Source organism: Xyrauchen texanus, chromosome 35, assembly GCF_025860055.1.
Source record: "Xyrauchen texanus isolate HMW12.3.18 chromosome 35, RBS_HiC_50CHRs, whole genome shotgun sequence".
Taxonomy (NCBI): domain Eukaryota; kingdom Metazoa; phylum Chordata; class Actinopteri; order Cypriniformes; family Catostomidae; genus Xyrauchen; species Xyrauchen texanus.
Genome location: NC_068310.1, coordinates 18,058,057 through 18,079,155, shown reverse-complemented (window position 1 = coordinate 18,079,155; position 21,099 = coordinate 18,058,057). Strand labels below are relative to the sequence as shown.

General features: G+C 42.9%; 1 protein-coding gene across 1 annotated transcript in view; it reads left to right on the top strand.

Moving 5' to 3' along the window:
- The window catches only part of LOC127628749 (kelch domain-containing protein 8B-like), a 187,883-nt gene that overhangs the window by 118,577 nt on the left and 48,207 nt on the right, over positions 1 to 21,099 (top strand). Inside the window, exon 3 of the mRNA XM_052105609.1 lies at positions 18,587 to 18,811. Coding sequence (XP_051961569.1) covers positions 18,587 to 18,811 — 225 coding nt within the window. The remainder of the gene's footprint in view (positions 1 to 18,586; positions 18,812 to 21,099) is intronic.

The window sequence follows — 21,099 nt, the reverse complement described above, 5'->3', positions numbered from 1 at the left end:
TCAGCCGTCTAGGGCTTCGGGTCAACTGGGAAAAGAGCAAGCACTTTTCTCGGCATGGAGTTAGACTCGGTGTCGATGATTCCGTGCCTTACAAGCGAGCACGCGCAGCCAGTGCTGAACTGCCTAAACTCTTTCAGGCGGAGGACAGCGGTTCCACTGAAACACTTTCAGAGTGGAACCGCTCATTTTCTAGAGCGGTTTCTAGACAGGACCACGGCTGTGTTGGCACATCAACTGCCTAGAGTTGCTGGCTGAACTGCTCATCCTGCGGAGGCAATTGCCATTGATCCGGGGCAAGCACGTGTCAGTCCGGTCCGACAACACAGCAACAGTAGCATATATATATCGCAAAGGCGCCGTACGTTCCCCTCGCATGTCGCAACTCACCCACCATCTCCTCCTCTGTAGTCAGCAGCGGCTGTAGTCGCTGTGGGCCACTCACTTCCCGGGCAGACCTTTCATACCCGTATGTCTGGGGGAGTGGCGACCCTAGTGTCACTATTACATGACAGTAACCAAGATGTTTTGGGTTGAGGTATATGTGTGTTTGTGATAAAGAATGAAAGAGACAGTGACTATAAAGTATGTGGCTTTATGTTATATGTAGTACAGTGTCTGCAGTATATTAAGTAAGGTGTGTAAGGTGAAATCCTGTTCAGGTCAGGCACAAAGATCAGCTCCCCTCTCACTCTTTTAGAAGTCATTAAAATATCCTGGTTACTTTGTAACCTTCGTTCACTGATGGAGGAAACGAGACGTTGTGTCGATGTAGGGGTCACTCTTGAGAGCCCGGAAACACCTCTGATATTTGATAAAAGGCCAGTGGGAATTGGCGAGTGGTATTTGCATGCCCCTCCCCCGGACATATGGGTATTAAAGTAAGGGACGTTCATACCGCTCTTTAGGTTTTGTGCTGAGGAGCCAAGAATAAGGTCCTGGCCATTTCAGCTAGTTCAGTAGTTCATAGTTGTGGCAGGAGGGACGCAATGTCTCGTTCCCTCCATTAGGGAACGGAGGTTACGAAAGAAACCAAGACGTTCCCTATCTGGCACTCACTCGACGTTGTGTCGATGTAGTTACTCTAGTGGTCCCCTACAAAAACGCCACAACTGGCTGAACTGGGTTACGTGGATCGGCGGTGTGAGATGGGCAGACTGCTGTGTGCCGCTTAGCCAGCGCACCGGGCCTCCCCTGACGCAAATGTGAGTGTCGAACAGCACTTTGTGGACGAGTTCGAGAACTCAAAAGAATGGGGACAGGCTTGTCCTCGTTGTGCCTCTTTTCCCTCTTTATTTATTTTTCTTCCCAGAAAAAGAGAAAATTCACTAACCGACTGGGATGAAAGTTTCCGTGTCATTCCAAAGGGGAAGACATCGCAGAGACCACACCCCGCCCAGAGAGAGAGGGGGGGGATAAGTGGAAATATGTCACATGGTCTTGCTGAGTCTAATCGGAAGTATATCAAGTGGAGAAGTCCCATGGTAGGTCCTACCCAATGCTGGGGAGGAAGCTCTACGAGCATGGAGACTGGGGCAGAGGGGTCTCTTCCCAAGGAAGATGCAGTTTGCCAACCGGGAAATGTTTTTCGGTAGAAAATACATCGCAAGGGGTTTCCTATAGGGAACCAGCGCATGCAGAGCACCTGTCCCAGCACAGGGCATAGTTAGCACAAGCACTCGGCTGGCAGTGAGTTTCTCCTCAAACTCATCTGCCACAGGGCTAGGAGGAAATCAACGAGGGAACACATTTGTGAACACTGCTGGGAATCAACAACACACATCTTCAGCTCGAGGGAGGTGACACCTAAAATCTGCCAAAATCTCGCAAAGGTGTTGGGTGTAGCCCAGCCTGGTGCTCTGCAAATGTCATCTATTGAGGCACCACTATTCAGAGCCCAGGAGGCCGCCACGCTCCTGGTGGAATGTGCTTGTAGCCTTGCAGAGGGCGGCATGTGCCAAGCCTTGTAGGAGACAGCTATGGCATTGATGATCCAGTGGGCAATCCTCTGTTTGGAGACAGGGCTTCCTTTCCGCTGTCCACCAAAGCAAACAAAGAGCTGTTCATAGATCCTAAATCTCTGCGTGCAATCCAAGTAGATGCGCAAAACACGCACCGGACACAGCAACACCAAGCCTTGGTCTCAGGATCACGTGAGAGTAGCCCGGACCAACTCCAGGCACGTTTTGCTGACAGAGAACGCTTGCAGTTCTCCAACCCTCTTGATGGAGTTGAGCACCGCCAGGAGGGCAGTCTTCAAGGAGAGTGCCTTAAGCTCTACTAACTCAAGGGGCTTGAAGGGAGCCCCACACAGGCCTTGTAGGACTACAGAGAGGTCCCATGAGGGGAAAAGGCGAGGTCTGGAGGGATTCAACTTCCTAGCACCTCTTAGGAACCTTATAATCAGGTCGTGCTTTCCTTAGGACTTGCCGTACAATGTTTCGTGGTGTGCAGCTATGGCCGTGACGTACACCTTCAAGGTGGAGGGGGACAGCCTTCCCTCCAACCTCTCCTGCAGAAAGGATAGCACTGAGCTGACTGCGTCACTCTGGGGGTCTTTGTGTCGGGAAGAACACCACTTAGTGAACAAACGCAACTTCATGGCATACAGGCGCCTCATAGTGGCGGCCCTAGCCTGAGTGATGGTGTCTACCACGGCAGGTGGTAGGCCACTGAAGTGTTCTGCATCCTGTCCAGGTGCCAGATATGGAGGTTCCAGAGGTCTGATCGTGGGTGCCAGATGGTGCCCCGTCCCCGGCCACTAGGGTGACCGGCTCCTCGTCCTTCCTGAGCTTGCACAGGGACTGTGTCGAGGTAGAATCAAGACGTGGAAGTATGCGTCCTTCAGGACTACCACTGCGAACCAATCTTGATGTCGGACGCTCGTTAGAATCTTAATGTCAGCATTTTGAATGGGAGTCTGTGTAAAGCCCGGTTCAGAACTCATAGGTCCAAGATTGGCAACCCACCGCCTTTTTTCGTTACAATGAAGTAGGGGCTGTAGAACCCTTCTTCATTTCGGCTGGAGGGACAGGCTCTATTGCGTGCTTCTGTAGAAGGGTGGCGATTTCCGTGCGCAAGGTTGCAGCGTTCTCGGCCTTCACCGTGGTGAAGTGGATGCCGACAAACCTTGGCGGGCGTCTGGCGAATTGAATCGCATAGCCGAGTCAGACGGTCTGGGCCAGCCATCGAGACAGGTTGGAATTCATGAGCCACATGTCCAAACTCCGGGCGAGGGGGACCAGGGGAATGATTTCTTTGGACGTACCGGCAGGTGGAACCTCGCAGCGGGGCAGAGCCAGAGAGGCCACATTGACGGGCCCAGCGGTGGTGCTGAGTCAAGAGACATCAAAGCACTTACCTGACTCTGTGTACTCACTGGCGGATCGGTCGAGGGGGGAGGAATTGCCTCCCCATAATCCGTCGATGCCGTCCCGGATTGAGTACCGCACCACAGATTGACACGCTGGGATGGGGAACTGCTGCCGGGGCGCTGAACCTGCCAGAGAGGGAGAAAGGCCGGTGGTTGGGGTGACGGCCAAACACACCAGTTATGTGACCCAGGGACTTAGGAAACTGCTCTTTTGTTGAAAGTTTGGGTACCACAGCTACTGGAGCGTGCAGCGAAATAAAAGGAAAAGGGAATAAAAGATTCTCCTCCTGGCCCTCCACCAGGGGACGGAGTTGTCTGCTTACCAGCAGACAGTGTGCGGGATCTTGAGCCGTGCCGGGGCAGGATATGTTGTATGGCCTCTGTCTGCTGCTTCACTGCCGAGGACTGCTGGGCGCACACACACAACTGTTTTTCTTAGCCATTCAAATGAGGACATACCATGGTCTTCTTTAAAAAAAAAAAAATAAATCTTACGGCCGTAAGTCCTCTGATTTTCCCAAAGGGAGGCTTTGCTAAGTAAACACACACAATTCTATTTTTTCAATCTCAAAGAAGTGCAATCTTGATGTAATATGTTGTTTTTGTCTCCATACTTTGAACTATGCAAACTAACAGGTCAAATCCCCTTGAAAACTTTGCATGCTTATTAAATTGATAGAAAGCAAGATATTATGAGGTGAACTGGGTGAAATAGGGAGTAACTATGATAATTTTTTCCCTCGGGACTCTCACAATTCTTCTCCTGCACCGTAACACCATTTTGTCTCAATGGTTAAACTTATTGATTTGACATCACAGAGAATAATTCATAAAGAGCTTCTCTGTATGCACCATTCTGTCTCTTAGTCTTTCTTCCTCACTTTTGCTCAAAGGGCTACTTGCCTTTATATCTCTTGTCATACTTAATATACAAAGTGAGACATAAAAAGTTTTGCAGAACTGCCAGCGAAGATCTTTTGCCCAGTGACAAGTGAAGTAAAAAAAAACTTAATTCTGTTATTTATTTATTTAGTTGCTGGATCACAAATTGAACCTCACCAGAATCACATTAAGGCCACGAATGAGGAATGAGCCCAGATCACCGAGCGCTCATTTACTTTAGATTTAGTTTGGGATGCGCCCCGCGAGGTCTATCGCATAGCACAGACACTCGATCACATATCACCCATATGCACCATGCTGTCTTCCCAAAATAAGATCCCTACTGTGTGTGCTAATACTGTTACCGCTGGTACAGGCAGGAGCACTGTGTGACCTCATTCAAATGTGAACAAAAATAAAAATTATCTGAGAAAGTTTAAAGCAGTGAGAATGTTTATTTGCTAATGTTGTTTTCAAGTTGAATGAAATTCACCTGTCCCTAGAAGGCCGTAACTCAAAGGTTTAGAATAGCATTATGTTTGCTTATCAGCAGGCCCACACAGAATCTGATGACTTGTTTGTGAATTTTCTGTATTGATATTGAAGAACATATGCAGAAATTTGCAGGATTTAAACATTGTAAACTTGAGCTGAAAGTGCTATGCTCTTCTTATAGCTCATGGCAGTATCAAATTAGCAAAAATATTAAATTAATAAACATTGAGGGGGCAGGGAATGTGCAGAACTTCATTACATTTACATGCACTTTTAAAGTTTGATTTCAGATAAATTTGTATATTTAAGTGCCTATAGTTGCGCAGAGGTGCAACTATAGGCACTACGATGGCTGCCCTAAAGGGAACAATTGAGATGACCATGGGCTGGATGGTTGATGACAACCACTGAGGGGTACCTTTCCCTCAAGGGGTCTCTATCACTTGGGCCTATAAGATCTAAGTTACGCCACCTGTGGAAACACTTTAGTCCAACTGAAATCATACCATTTTTGCCATTTGGTTGTACTAACACACCTAGACATTGCAATTGCAGCTTAGCTCCATCCAGCATGTGTAAAAATAGTGATTATTTTCAGACAGGTTTTCCAAAACACTGCTAATATTCAGCAACCGAGTAGTCTCGCTCCAAAGTCATAGCTGGTTTAGCCAGAAGTTGATATGTTGGGTCGCTTAAACCAGGCGGTCAAGGTTTGGTTAGATGCTGCAACTACACCATTCTCAGGACAAATATGATACTGTATATATAATATAATTATAATATATGATTATATGTTATAAAAAAATATATATATATATATATATATATATATATATATATATATATATATATATATATATATATATATATGTATGTATTTATATTTATATTTATATTCACTACGGAACACTTGACTGAAAAGTTTCTCATGATCTTAAAAATATTTTGATCTGAAATTTGAAATTAGTTTTGTTATATTATTTATAATATTTTGACAAAAATATAATTGTGCCACCATATTTTTAATATAATTCATTTATTTCATTATAAAACAAACATTTTTGAAATGGATGACTTGGACCATATTATAAAGAAAAGCAGCCAATAAGTGCCCAGTATAGATGGGAACTCCTTCAATACTGTTTAAAAAGCATTCCAGGGTGATTCCTCAAGAAGTTGGTGGAGAAAATTTCAAGAGTACATGTCTGCAAATTCTTGGCAAAGGGTGACTACTTTGAAGATGCTAAAATATAACACAGTTTTTATATATATTCTTTCTACTTTTTTTAGTCACAACATAATTCCCATAGTTCCATTTGTGTTATTCCATAGTTTTGATGACTTTACTATTATTCTAAAATGTGAAATAAAATTATATTAAAGAATGTGTAAGTGTTTCAAAACTATTGACAGGTAGTGTATGTATTTATATAATTATATAATGCATCATTGTACATAATATTATCTAATTATAATATAATATAATATATAATAATAAACTATTCATAAAATAAAAAGCATGTTTCTCCATTGATGGGCATATAAATGTAGCTGTATAATATTCAGATTTGTATTTTATAAAAAAAAAAATGGAAAATGGTCAATTTATAAATCACAAATATTTCATGTTATATTTAGCGCTGATATTTGGAGGGCTCTTAAAAGCCTAAAATAGACCTCCTATGGCTCAGATAAACAGCAGTGTTTTGAAAGTGGCACAGAGCAATGGTGTTTGCATTACTCACAGTTACTTGTAGTTGTAGTAAAAATGAGCTAATTGCAAGTTTTAGTAATTCATGCAGGTTGTAATATAATTGCTTTATAAGTAGGGATGGGTATCGTTAGGATTTTATCAATACTATTACTCTGATCAATACTCCTTATCGGTTTGTTTTTTTATCAATTATTAAATAATTGATAAAAATATATTATTTTTTAAAAGAATGTTGTTTCTAGAGTAGCAACAGTAATGTTTACAACAGCAAAGTCACTATATAAACTCAATATCTCAATAACATTATTGTATCCAATGACTGTGAAGAAAGCAGGGAAGGCTGTCATCAAGGGGCTGTGTTTGATATCAATCAAACTGCGTACATGTGGGTCAAGTGCAGGTGGACCTGTCTTTGCTGCCTACATAGCGCCGGGGAAAATTGCAATGTGTATTTTTTAATTTAGATTGACTTCTCAGCATTGGTAACGTGTCCCACATTAACATAGTTACTCTTTGTCCCACATTTGGTTTGCTGGGATCTGGTCACCCCTAGTGTCTGTGTGTGAAGCACAGCTCCGAAACAGAGTAGAGTGGCTGCAGCAGCGTGATTATAATTTACACCAAAACGTTAAAAAGAAACGTAATGTCCCTACTTATAAGGGCATTTATATATATATCTATTATATTGATATCGTATCTAGTTAAGTGAACGTGCTAATGTTATTTAAAGGTTAAGTTAGCTAGCTGCTGTTTTATTTGCTGGTCTACACTAGCTCCTCGCTTTTGCCACATTCAGCTTCACCTGTCATACCTAGTGCTTCATGCTTGGCAAGAAATTTGGCCATCGCCTCTCTGCTTTTTTCGTTCACTTTTGCTCTGTTTGCTTGCATTTCTTTTTTGTGCCCCTGATTTTAGCCTTTGGTGAGGCATTTTGACTCTCTCTAGTCAGTCTCCGCTTTGCACAATGCACATCGTGTGTGTTTCATACATCTGATTGTCCAGGTGTTTCGACCGAACCATTTTCACAATAACAGCGGGGGGATGGGGTATCAGAATCCAACGGCAAGTTAAAATGTGTTTTAATGATAAAAATTAATGTATTTATCATGTAGGTATCAGAGAGTTTGAACAAAAAAACAGGGAGTTGAAAAAAAAAACATCTTATGTTAGCCCCTCTGATGTTTTGATGGTCTTAGCTCTTTAAGCTAGTCAACCTGGTCTCCCAGCCTAGCCATGCTGGTTTTCAACTAGTCTAGCTGCTCTCATGGCCTGGCCATGCTGGTCCTCAGCTGGTCAACTGGTCTTTCAGTCTGGCCAAGCTTGTCTTCAGCTGGTTTAGCTGGTGTACTAGCCTATTCTTCTACTGGTCTACTGTAGCTGGTCTCCTAGCCTAGAAATGCAGATCTTAAGCTGGTCTAGAAAGTCTCCCAGTCTGGCCAAGCTGGTCTTCAGCTGGTCTAGCTGGTCTCCTAGCCTGGCCTCCTGGTCTCCAGCTGGTCTAACAGTCTAGCTTCTCTCTCAGTGTGGCCATGATGGTCTTCAGTTGGTCTAGCTAGTCTCTTAGCCTGGCCAAGCTGGTTTTCATCTGGTCTAGCTGGTCCACATGCCTGGCCATGCTGCTCTTCAACTTGTCTCTCAGTCTGGTCAAGCTGGACTTCAGTTGGTGTAGCTGGTCTCCTTGCCTGGCCAAGCTGGTCTTCAATGGATAAAACTGGTTACCCAGCCAGCCAGGCTGGTCTTAAGCTGGTCTTCTAGCCTGGTCTTGCTTGTCTTCAGCTGGTATAATTGGTCTCCTATCCTTGCCATGCTGTTTTCAGGTTGTCTAACTGGTCTCCCAGTCTGGCTAAGCTAGCTGGTCTAGCTGGTCTCCTAGCCTAGCAATGCTGGTCTTCAGCTGGTTTAAGCAGGTCAATCACTCAGCTTAAAATCTCCCTCTAGCACATGTTTGTCTTCAGTAAGCTCATGTATTTGCCCTGTTTCACAATTGTGACCATGGAAGCATTAATGATTGAAGGTAAAACTGCAAAAAAAAATGTTTAAAGAATTTGGGGAAGTGCAGGAAAGTTCAAGAGAACAAGGTCGCTTTAATGGACTGCTGTAACCTAATTGGCACACTTTTTATGGATAAAGCTGCCCATTTCTCTATAAAAATATGTCTCTGTATTCTCACATCATTACATTTACATATTCAGTCCTCCTTTCTCTCTCTTATCCTCTCTTCCACATTGTTCCTTAGACAGGTTATTTTACTCCTGCCTTTGTATTCTCTTGTGTGTGTTTTTCTCTGGCTCTCTGTTCTTCTGTCCCAGAGAGCTCTCAGTCATGTCAGTGCTGGGGGAAAGAACCATTATATTGTAAATGCATGGAAAAGAGAACAGAGCATGATTGAGAGAAAGAGGGAATTTATAAAAAGGCATGCCTAGAATTGGTACAGAATTTGTTGGGTTCTTAGTTCTCATATACTGTACATAAGCAGTGTGATGCACACCCACGAATCATTCACTTATTACATTGTTTTCCAGAGAGACTTCCATGTGTTGTAAATGCCTTAGTCAGGGTAGACAAATGCCATGTTTACTGTAATTTGACACAAATGAAAAAAGGCTCCGTGACGTGCTGGCTTAGGACTCGATTTCATAACACAATTGGACTTGGCAGTAGCAGCTGGCAGGGTTGGGAGGGTTACTTTTGAAATGTATTCCACTACAGATTACAGAATGCATGCTAAAAAAACAATTGTAATGTATTCCGTTAGATTACTCAAGGTCAGTAAATATTCTAAATGCTTTGGATTACTTTTTCACTTTGACGTGTTCTATCTCTATATGTATGCTACATTCTACCACTCGGCAGCACTGTCGTAAAGTAGGTATTAGTTGAGAGAGTAAGAGATGAAGAGAGGATGACTACTGAATGTACCAAGTTTGCTACGGTGTGTTTTTTTAATAAGAATTGTCGTAGAAATGTAAATGCTCCCTGTTGAATTAAACAGCCCTTGTTGAACTTTCTGGCGTTCTTCAACACTACATTTTGGCGACGAGTTAACCTAAGTCTTTTTGCGTGTTTTTACTGATTCATAACGGCTAACGTGCCTCCACCTCTGAGAATGTACCAAGGCATCGGCAGCTCTCCCTGCCTTGCCCGGGAGAGCCGCCGATGCCTTTCGACATGTGGATGTCAACTTTTCAACAACTACATGCTGGTGATTAATGCAACAGGAAATGCTGGGCCTGAGGCTCGCAAGAGAGCTACATTACTCCATTGCCTCGGAGTCGAGGGACAACGCACTTTCTACTCATTACCAGATACAGGTGACACGTTTGCCTCTGCTGCCCATGCATTAGAGAAACATTTCACACCCAAAGTTAACATTGTTGTGGAACGTCATGCTTTCAGAAAGCGGACACAAGCACCTCATTAGACTATTACACAGTATGTGGCTGCATTACATAACCTTGCTTCAAAATGTGCTTTTGATGATAAAACGGACAAAATGATCCGTGACCAGCTAATTGAACATGTGACCAATGCCAGCATTAGGGAAAGGCTTCTTTTCAAACCAGATTTAACCCTTGGTAAAGCAGTTACAATTGCAACTCAAGTGGAATCTGCTGTCCAGCAAGCTAAAACTATTGCAGCAGGTGACAGTGTTTCAGTGCAAGCTGTACAGCCCCGTCCATATAAAAAATACAAACGGCAAATTCGCCCAAATAATTCTGCCAATGCGACTGTTACGTCCTCTCGTAGCTGTTTCAGATGTGGAACTGATAAACATGTTGCTAATTTTCCTCGGTGAAATGCTAAAACTTCTACGATAAGTGCTTCGGCGACATACCACTGCTACCACCTACTAGTCAGCTGGTGACCTACACAAGGAAAATAATTCCTGTGCTTGGATGCATACACGTCACAGTGAGTAGAGGAAGTTCTACCTCATCGCTACGTTCTTTGTGGTAAAGAAAGGCACCCTTCTCATGGGAAGAGATATTATGGCTGCCTTAAACATCTGCATTCAAGGCAATACTGTCCTACCTCCATTCACTGATCCTTCTGTCCCTGTGTTGACTACAGACTCTACCCCTGCATACTGCATTCCTGCTGCTCCTGACATTGGCTGTGCACGCAACTTTGTTCATAAGGTTAAAATCGACCATACTGTCAAACCTGTAAGTCAGAAACTATGACGCCTGCCTTTTGCAATAAGGGCTTCTGTCTCAGCAGAACTGGACCGCTTGCTGAAAGCTGGCGTCATTGAAAAGATTGATGCATCACCCTGGGTTTCACCGATAGTAGTCACAGGATGCAAAACTGGTGGAATAAGAATGTGCACAGACCTCTGTGAACCTAACAAAGCCGTAGTTACAGACTGTTACCCCCTGCGCCTCATGAGGATGAACTGTTTGCAAACCTACAAGGTGCGAAAATGTTCTCTACAATTGATCTAGCTAATGCATATTACCAGCTGCCTCTCCATGAAGAGAGCCAAGACCTCACAGCATTCATCACACATGAAGGTCTTTTCAGATATTGTAGGGTTCCCTATGGCCTTGCATCTGCCCCTTCAGCCTTCCAGAAAATGATGGCTGTCCTGAAACCCCCGGCTCCATCTGACATTGCTGCCCTGCGTTCCTTCTTGGGCCTAGTATCATGGTACTCGAAGTTTCTGCCTAACTTTGCAACAGTTGTGGCCCCTATGCGTGCATGTGCCAGCGACAAAGATACCTTTACATGGACTCCTGCAGCTCAAAACAGTTTTGAAGAAGTTAAACAACTTCTTGTGGACAGTCCTGCACTTGCTCTGTTCGACCCTTCTTTACGCCCTGTAATATCCACAGACGCAATGATTATGGACTTGGCGCTGTCTTTGCACAAGTACAGTCTGACGGCACAGAGAAGCCTGTAGCTTTTGCTTCCCGCACACTAACTGCAACAGAGCGAAAATATTCTACAGTTGAAAAAGAAGCACTTGCCTGTGTGTGGGCCGCAGAAAAATGGAGAACATACTTGTGGGGACGTCGTTTTACTCTCCGCACAGATCACCAGGCTTTGACAACACTGCTCAGCACAAAAGGAATCAGTAGAGCTGGAATGTGTGTTGTCCGCTGGTCTGCACGTTTACTCTGTTTTGACTATGATGTCATCTACCGACCAGGTTCTCAGAACTACACCGCTGATTGCCTTTCACACCTACCCTTGTATGTGCCTGCTGACTCCAACCTTGATGCAGAACCTGAAATGGTGGCACAAATTTCTGCTACCCTGAGCTCACTCCAAGTAGATGACTTTGACTCTGCCTGCTCTGCTTTTTCTGAGCTGTCAGCCTTGCGCTCACAAATGGAAAGTGGTTGGCCTGCCTCTATTAAGTCAGTAAGTGAAATACTCTCTCCATACTACAAGATCAGAGATGAACTCCCTACGACACACTCTGATCACACTCGCACACAAGAGTCACCAAGGGGTCGTCCGCAAAAAGCAATGCCTGCGAGACCAGTACTGGTGGCCAAAAATGGACTTGCAAGTGCAGTCTTGCATAGCTTCATGTGTACTTTGTCACTCTAATAATAAAACAGCCAGAACTCACCCTGCTCATCTACAACCTGTTCCACTGCCTGATGGGCCGTGGAAGAAACTTGGCCTTGATATTGTTGGACCCTTCTACACAGCTGTTCCTGTCTGCAGGTATGCCATTACTCTGACTGATTACTATTCCAAGTGGCCTGAGCTTGCTTTTTCACATAATGCCACTACTGCAGACGTTATTCAGTTCCTGACCTCTTTCTTCAGTTGTCATGGTAACCCAGAGAACATTGTCACAGACAATGGTGCACAGTTCACTTCTGCAGCTTTTGCAGCATTTCTTCAGGATCGAGGTATATCTCACAGCAAAACATCAGTCTACTATCCAGCTGCTAATGGAGCTGTTGAGAGATTCCATCACGTCCTCAGAAGTTGCATTCAAACCGCAATTCAACAGTCACTGCCGTGGAAAGAGACTGTATTGAACTGGCTTCAGGTGTACTGTGCAACACCACATGCAGCAAATTCCACCTCACCTCATGAACTCCTTTACGGAAGGAAAATGCTTCCCCTGCAGTCTGCCACATCACCACTGGCTGCTTTTGCTCATGATGCAGTCCAGAGACAACAGCATATAATGAAGCGTTACACTGATGCTAAACGTGGTGCATGCACACCTTCTTTCAAACCAGGAGAGAAAGTGAGAATAAGAAAACCTCAGCATGTACCTAATGCACACCCCAGATTCACTCACCCAGTAATTGTGAGAAAGAGAGTGGGGCCAAACGCTTTCTTACTAAGTGATGGGAAGATTTGGAATGCGTCTCACCTTGCTCTCTTTTCCTCTGTGGCTGAACAAGAATGTGACACATCTAGCCTGCCACACTCTGACAACCGAGTCATTCCTGACCTTTCTAACGAACAGCCACGTGTTAAATACAAGCCTAAGTGGTATAAGGACCATGTCATGCTGTAACTTGAAAATGAGAAGCTGAGATGGTTGATTGTTATAGTTAGAGTATTACTGATTATGCCCTAGACACCTTTAATATGTTAAGCGAAGGGTAATTCTTATGTTTACACTTAGGTACACTGTTACATGTTTAATGTGCCTTATGTAAAGTTACTTTATTCACAATATTCTGTGTTAATGCTACCTAGGAAATGTGGGTATAATTTTGTTTAGTTCTACAGTATAAGACAACTAAAGTCTTGCCTTATTTTGATCTGCTCTTTACCGCTAACACTTATTTTATGAGTGTGTAATCTTTTACAGAAAAGGGACATGTTGTGTTCTATCTCTATATGTATGCTACATTCTACCACTAGGCAGCACTGTCGTAAAGTAGGTATTAGTTGAGAGAGTAAGAGATGAAGAGAGGATGACTACTGAATGTACCAAATTTGCTACGGTGTGTTTGTTAATAAGAATTGTTGTAGTAATGTAAATGCTCCCTGTTGAATTAAACAGCCCTTGTTGAACTTTCTGGCATTCTTCAACCCTACACACTTGTTTTGACAATAAACACTGGCAGTACAGTAAGACAAAATACACATGTTAAAAATACATACTCTGAAAAACCTAAATATTATATGCAGTGTTGTTTCTAAGACAAGATTTTTAGATAGTTTTACAGGAAACAATATAAAAATTATTATCAAGAATATGATTTTTGCCATAATATCAAAGGTTTTACTAGAAAAAAGAAATTATGTTCTAACATGAATTTTCTTGGTAAAAAAAAAATATGATTGTGCTCGGTAACATGTACATGTAAAATGACTAGAAATAGCATTTTAGCTTAGCATAAAGCTGACAATTTACACAAGGTTTATTTCTATTTATTCTGCTCCAAACTTACTTCAAAGTACTTCTCTGTCTGCTCGTTTGAATGTAACAAATCATTTTTTCAAATGCTATTTGGATCGCATCATATATGTTTTCCATCTGAAAGGACAAAATATTAAATGAAACGTCCTGGTTACTCTTGTAACCTCCATTCCCTGATGGAGAGAAAGAGAAGTGTCAAATGTAGTGACACAAGGGGTCTTTCTTGAGAGCCTTGTGTACCTCTGAACTTGAGAAAAGGCCAATGAGAAATTGGCAGACAGAATTTGCATGTCCTGCCCCCGGACGTACGGATATAAAGGGAAGCGGGCGTGCTTCTGACAGTAAGGATTTTGCACTGAGGAGTCGAGAATAAGGGACAGCCATTTACAGTCGTAGGTCTAGTGTCGTGGCAAGGGGGACACAAAGTCTCGTTCCCTCCATCAGGGAATGGAGGATACAACAGTAACCATGACGTTCCCCTTCTGTCACTCACTCGACATTAAGTCGAATGTAGTGACACAAGGGGTCCCATTTAAAAGCACCATGCACTAGACCATGTTACGTGAACTGCTGACACAGGTGCAAGCAGGCTGCTGCGTGCTAGAAGCAACTGTATCGGTCACACGTAACCCTCCCCAACGCCCCCAGAAAAAGGTGTCATATACAGACCTTAGGTTCCCAGCACCCCTAAGGGGGGAACAGGCGCTACATGACCATAATGGGAGCAAGCCAGCCAGCTATCTAAATGCTATGAAATGCGTCGGGGAAGATGATCTTTTGCGATCCTATTCTTTCAGGGGGAAAAGACCCTGCAGAGACCACATCCTGCCCAGACAAGGGGGAGGTGATATGTGGCCAATACACCACATGGGTTGTCAAGCCACACGTGGGAGTGGCATGGTGGCAGGTCCTACCTGATGAGGGAGGAGCTCTACAAACACAGCGACCAGGGGCAGAGGGACTGCCCAAGGAAGACGCGGGTCCACCGACAAGCACTATCAGGAGGGCCGTCTTCAATGAGAGAGCCTTGAGCTCAACTGAGTCAAGCGGCTCGAAGGGGGGTCTCTGATGGCATGGAAGGACCACTGAGAGATCCCAGTAGAGGAACAGGCTTGGCCAGGGAGGATTCAGCCTCCAGGCGCCTCTAAGGAATCTGATAATCAAGTTGTGCTTACCCAAGGATTTGCCGTCCACTGCGTTGTGGTGGGCCGCAATAGTGGCTACATACACCTTCAAGGTGGAGGGGGACAGCCTCCCCTCCAACCTCTCTTGCAGAAATGAATGCACTGACCAAACTGACCGAATCTTTGAGAAAAGGACAATGAATATTGGTGAGTGTAATTTGCACACCACTCCCCTGGACATATGGGTATTAAAGGGAGCTGGAATACGGATTCATTCAGGTTTTGTTCTGAGGAGCCAAGACATGGTCTTGGCCATTTCAGCTGCTAGTACAGCATTGTGGCAAGATGGACACAATCAGGGAACGGAGGTTACAACAGTAACCAAGATGTTTCCCTTCTGTCACTCACTCGACGTTGTGTCGATGTAGTGACACTAGGGTTGCTCTTGGAAGTCCCAAAACACCTACAAATCTTTGCCAACGGGAATCAGTGAGTGGAATTTGCATGCCCGGACATAGGATCTGGAATGCGGATTCATTCAAATTTTTTCTTCAGAGCCAAGCGGTTGTACTATCAGTGAGCTGAATACTACTGCCGTTCCATTCACCTCTACAGAAGTGTATGCTGTTGGATATATAGCACATTCCATCGCCCCTACTAAAGAGCATATTTTCTGCTAAAAGTATATATTTCTTAAAAGAGCACACACATTGACATTGAACGTCTTTTTAAATACGCGTCTTTTTAAAGATGCCTTTCTGTCCTTGTGTGATTCCTTGGTGCAATCGTTATCTCTCCGCCTCCGATGGCCACGGGCAGAACAAATCTGAATGAATCCTCTTTCCAGCTCCCTTTTATACCTGTATGTCCGGGGGAGTGGCATACAAATTCCACTCGCCAATTTTCATTTTTCTCAAAGATCCGAGGTGATCAGGGCTCTCAAGATCGACCCCTAGTGTCACTACATCAACACAGTGTCGAGAACTGGAACATGAGTGAGAGAGAGAGAGAGAGAGAGAGACCCACATTCGAACACACAAACACACACACACCAAGGAGTCAGGAGGAATACTTACACTGTGAGGAATAAAAAGTACCATACATTTAGTTCAAATTGTCATGCACTGTAAAAGTATATATATGCTGCTGTTACATTGAGGAGATACTTCAAACAGACCCAAAAAAGTCACTTATTAATCAGGTTGATTCAGTCATATTATATAATGTTTTGTAATTAAATCAGTTAATATAGATGTTACCATATAAAAATGTCTTCATCATTTAGTGTGACATGTTCACTAACAGCTAATTAAATGCCTGATGAATCTTAGCCTCAGATGAAGTTCTGGCAGTATCAGAAATTTCCGTGCAGTATGACTATTCCTTCGATGGCCAAATTAGATAAAACACCTAGTGTTGTCAATCAGGAACATTATGACCAAAGTCTTGGCTGCAATGTTTATTATAAAATAAAGTCTATACAGTCTGACAAAATGTTGCACAGTGTGGATAACTTTGGATAACAGCATCTGCTAAATGAAATTGTAACTGTATGCACAGGGGGGATTACTTTAAGAAAGTGTTCTGTGCTGAATACTGATTACTCTGTCTTAAAAGTATTCTGTAAAGTATTCTTAATACATCAAATAAAAAGTAACGTATTCAGAATACAAGAATACTTTTAAAATACATATTTATTAAGGCAAGACACAATTGGGGAAATTAAGTTTGTTAAGTCATTATTATCTTATCTGAAGTGCTACACCTCCACTTTTAACTAATCTAAGTGAATCTGAGTAGCTTGTTTCTTTATATTAGATGTGGAGTTGGACACTGATATTTTTCTTTATGGAAGGCAGAAGACAAACAGAAGGCAGTTTGTGGTCAACTGCTATTTTTTTTATATTTTAAAGGGGTCATGACATGGGTTTTTTTATTGTATTATTATGTTCCCTTAGGTGCAATTATAGTATTAATATATTTTTTTTTAAGAAAAACTTTTAAAATCTAGTGATTTATGACCTTTTCCCACCCTGTTTCTCATCCTCTGATTCAAACAGTCTGTTTTGGGGGCGTTTTCCATTTAAGACTTCAGTGTTAACGTGCCTATGTATCCCTTTTTTATGACCCCTTTAACAATACATTTTTTTCTTAAGCCTTTATTTGATTGTACTGACAAATAATAATAATACATTTTGACACTAAATTAGATTAGAAATGCAAATAAACCATATTTATTTTCGAGATGATAATTGGATGACATAAAGTAGTGAGGTCATGTGACAACAATGCAGTATATAAATAATTTCTAACTAGGCATGCTTGCATATTTCCATATTAAGACCATTTTATTAATTTTTTTTAGTCTTTTTTATTACCAACACTTTATTTTGGATGCTTTGACTTATCATGTGTTTTTGTTTTTATAGTTGTTTTATAGGCTGCTATATATATATATATATATATATATATATATATATATATATATATATATATATATATATCGTCTTTACTCAGCGTTTACACAGAAGCCACATCTACATAAATGTATTTACACAGCATCAATCGTGTGAAACAATGTATCATGTGCGCAAATGTTATATTAATGGAAATAACATTGCCGACTGTATTGATACTGCTGCACAGCTGATAGCATGCTGATTGTTAAGATGTGCTGGTGCGGTTTCCAGATATTAAATCTGGGAAACATTATATATGAATAAGGAATTGTATTTTCATTCTTTAGTGTCTACCATCAGGCCTTTTGGTGAACATGGTCCATTTTTAAAGGAGGAGAGAGCGAGTGTGTAGCGTGCGCTTGTGCACTGTTTAGAAAAACTGTTTCTTACTTGATTGACAATAATTTTTCTTTCATATCTGCCCTATTTGTGTTAATTATAAGAGAAGTCTACTAAAAGTATTCTGAAGTCTGAAAACTTAACGGGTGCTGAATACAGTTACTTCATTTTTCTATTCTGTATATGCAACACTGTTACATGTTTTCCATTACCATCCATCTTCCTCTTGATCTCATTCCAGAGGTTTTCAATGGGGTTCAGGTCTGGAGATTTGGCTGGCCATGACAGGGTCTTGATACGGTGGTCCTTCATCCACACAGTGCTTGACCTGGCTGTGTGGCATGAATGGCCACAAGCCATCAAACAAAGACGAGCAGCATAATGTTAAAAGCATAAATTAATGAAGACTCATGCGCTGATATAAACTCCACTTACAATGTGTGCTTAAAAGAAGGATTGTCCTTTGTATTTGTTTTTCTGCAGAGCATTTCACCTAATGCTGCCAATCAAGAACGATATGCCATTAAATAACTATCATTTGTGTGTTCCTAATCTCTAGATTTATTAATTTAGATAAACATCAGTGCCTATAAAAAACATGGATAAATGAGCATTGTTGAAAGCAACTTTGTAATTAGAAATTAGTTTATTATATTGTGTGACTGATGGCCAATTACATAAGTGATATGTGGTAATCGCATACACACTAACTCCCAGCAGGGACAAACTTGACACATGGAGTGAGTCCTATCAGAGAGACACAACCTATACACACACACACACTCTCCTTTCACTCCAGCTCAATCTTTCCCAACACTCCTCTAACCTTTGTTTCACTTCCCCCTTGTCCAACAGGTGGGCGTCAGGGCAGGCTGCCAGTGACCGCATTCGAGGCCTTTGACCTGGAGTTGAAGAGTTGGACACGGTACCCGTTTATCCCCAGCCGCAGAGCCTTCTCCTGCTGTACTGCGACTGACAGGGCGTTCTTCAGCCTGGGGGGTCTCCAGCAGCCCGGACCACACAACTTCTACTCCAGACCTCACTTCGTCTCCACTGTGGAGGAATTCGATTGTGAGCAGGGTGAGCGTATTGAACTCTCTCTTTCTCAGTAATCTCTTTCGCTTTCTTCTTAAATCCATTTAAACAAAGCCTTATTGACAGACCAATACACAAAAGAAATGTGAATATTGAAATGTCAGCTCAAAACCATTTTTCATTGTTAGAGTAATGAATATAACTGCCCTTGTAAGAAAATCCTAAAGGAATGCTAATGGCAATTCATTCAAATGGGATCAAACAAAAATCCTCCTGATCCTACTAGAAGTATTATACGCACTATCACAAGCACTACGAGAGAAGCTCGTTCACAGTAGCTTGAGTGTTCATTTAGGAACTTGCGATGGTTAGTCCTTAAATCAAGATTAAGTCAAGATTTTCACTTAAAAGGAATGAAATTTCAGGTTGTTCCTCCCCAAACCTGTTGTATGCCTTAAGAAGTATTTATAATATGACACACAAGCTGTATGGAATTTTTTGTTTTTTTTTAAGCTTTCAAGTGAGTTCCAATGATCTACCATTGTAATGAAAAGATGGATCAGATTATTCCTTAAAATTGTTACTTCTGTCTTCCACATTAGAGTCATACTTCAATTACATGAGGTTGAGTATATTAGAACAGGATTTGCATTTTGGGTGAACTATTCCCTTATAAAGTAGCGCATATAGAATGCGAGAACATGTCCTGTGAGAACCCCCCCCTTCAACTTTTGGACAGTGACGCAATTTCACTTTCCACGTTCCAGTGATTGACAGCCCTAATAATTTAATTTGTCAATAAAACACAGACATGTATGACATCAACCTTTGTGAAACAGGTTCATTTGTTCACTCTCTCTCTGTCTCTGTTGCTCTGTTGCAATGGTTGAGAGCTAAACCTCTCTCTGACAGCTCAGCTTCAATCATTTGATCCTCAATAGGAGATGGTCACGAGAAAGATTGATATTTTGTTGTGTTCACTGTATGTACAGCACTGGAGGGTGCAAATATATTTGTTTCTCTTTCTCTCTCCATTTCACTGCTGCATAACAGGGAGCAGTTCTCCAGTATAACAGTATTCACTCTCAAGTGACCAGTTTAAGATGTGTGGCTCTTGTGAAATTGCTTAGTCAGTCCACTGATTTTATAGAATGCATATTTTGAATCCATTCCCAATGTTAGGGGAAATCAACAAAGGCACAGTGTCAATGTAAACAGGTTTGTTTGAGCAATGGAGGAGTCAGGAGACAGCGAAGCAGGTTTGAGGTTAGTATTTTTAATTTCTTTCTGGTACATACGACGGTAATCGCCGTTGAAATGAAAACATAAATACAAAAATAGCTTACTCCTGTCGTGCTTTCTGGATACACTCTCTCTCCCTCTCTCGACACTTGGCATTCCTTAAATGTCTCTCTCCGTATCACTACAACAAGACACAGGTGTTAGAAATAATTACAAACCAGGTGACAAGCCATACCGCTCTCTCTCCCGCAGACCGACCCACGCACCCCCATGCCACATGCCCCCACCGCTGACTAAGGCCGGGACAACATCCGGCCTGCCTACGAGAAAGTCATCCAAAACCATCTGTGCCCCCGGCCTGTGGACAACCTTGAATTTAAAGGGCTGGAGAGCCAGATACCAACGGGTGATCCGCGCGTTAGTATCCTTCATGCTGTGGAGCCACTGCAGAGGGGCATGATCGGAACAGAGGGTGAAGGCCCGCCACAGCAGGTAGTAGCCGAGCGTCAGAACCGCCCACTTAATCGCAAGACACTCCTTCTCGATGGTGCTATATTTTGTCTCCCTGAAGGAGAGCTTGCGAGAGCACTGCCCCCAGCCCCCTGTCAGATGCATCAATCTGCAAAATAAAGGGGAGAGAGAAATCAGGTGCATGTAAAAGCGGCCCCCCACACAGTGCAGATTTTACCTTAAGGAAGGCCTGTTGGCACGACTCTGTCCACTGGACCGGATCAGAGCCCCCATTTTAGTAAGGTCATTCAGCGGGCTGGTGACATCAGAATTACTAGGCACAAACCTTCGGTAGTAACCAGCCAGCCACAAAAACAGCCTTACCCCCTTTTTGGTCTTGGGTGCCAGGCAGGCTGCGATCGCTGCGGTTTTGTCAACCTGTGGACGCATCTGCCCATGACCCAAGTGGAACCCCAGATACCTAACTTCCACCCGTCCAATTGCATACTTCTTCAGGTTTGCCGTGAGTCCCGCCCACCTCAGCGCTCTCAGGACAGCCCTCAGATGTTGCATATGCCGCCGCCAGTCATTACTATAAATTAGAATGTCATCCAGATATGCGGCGGCATACGCCGTGTGCG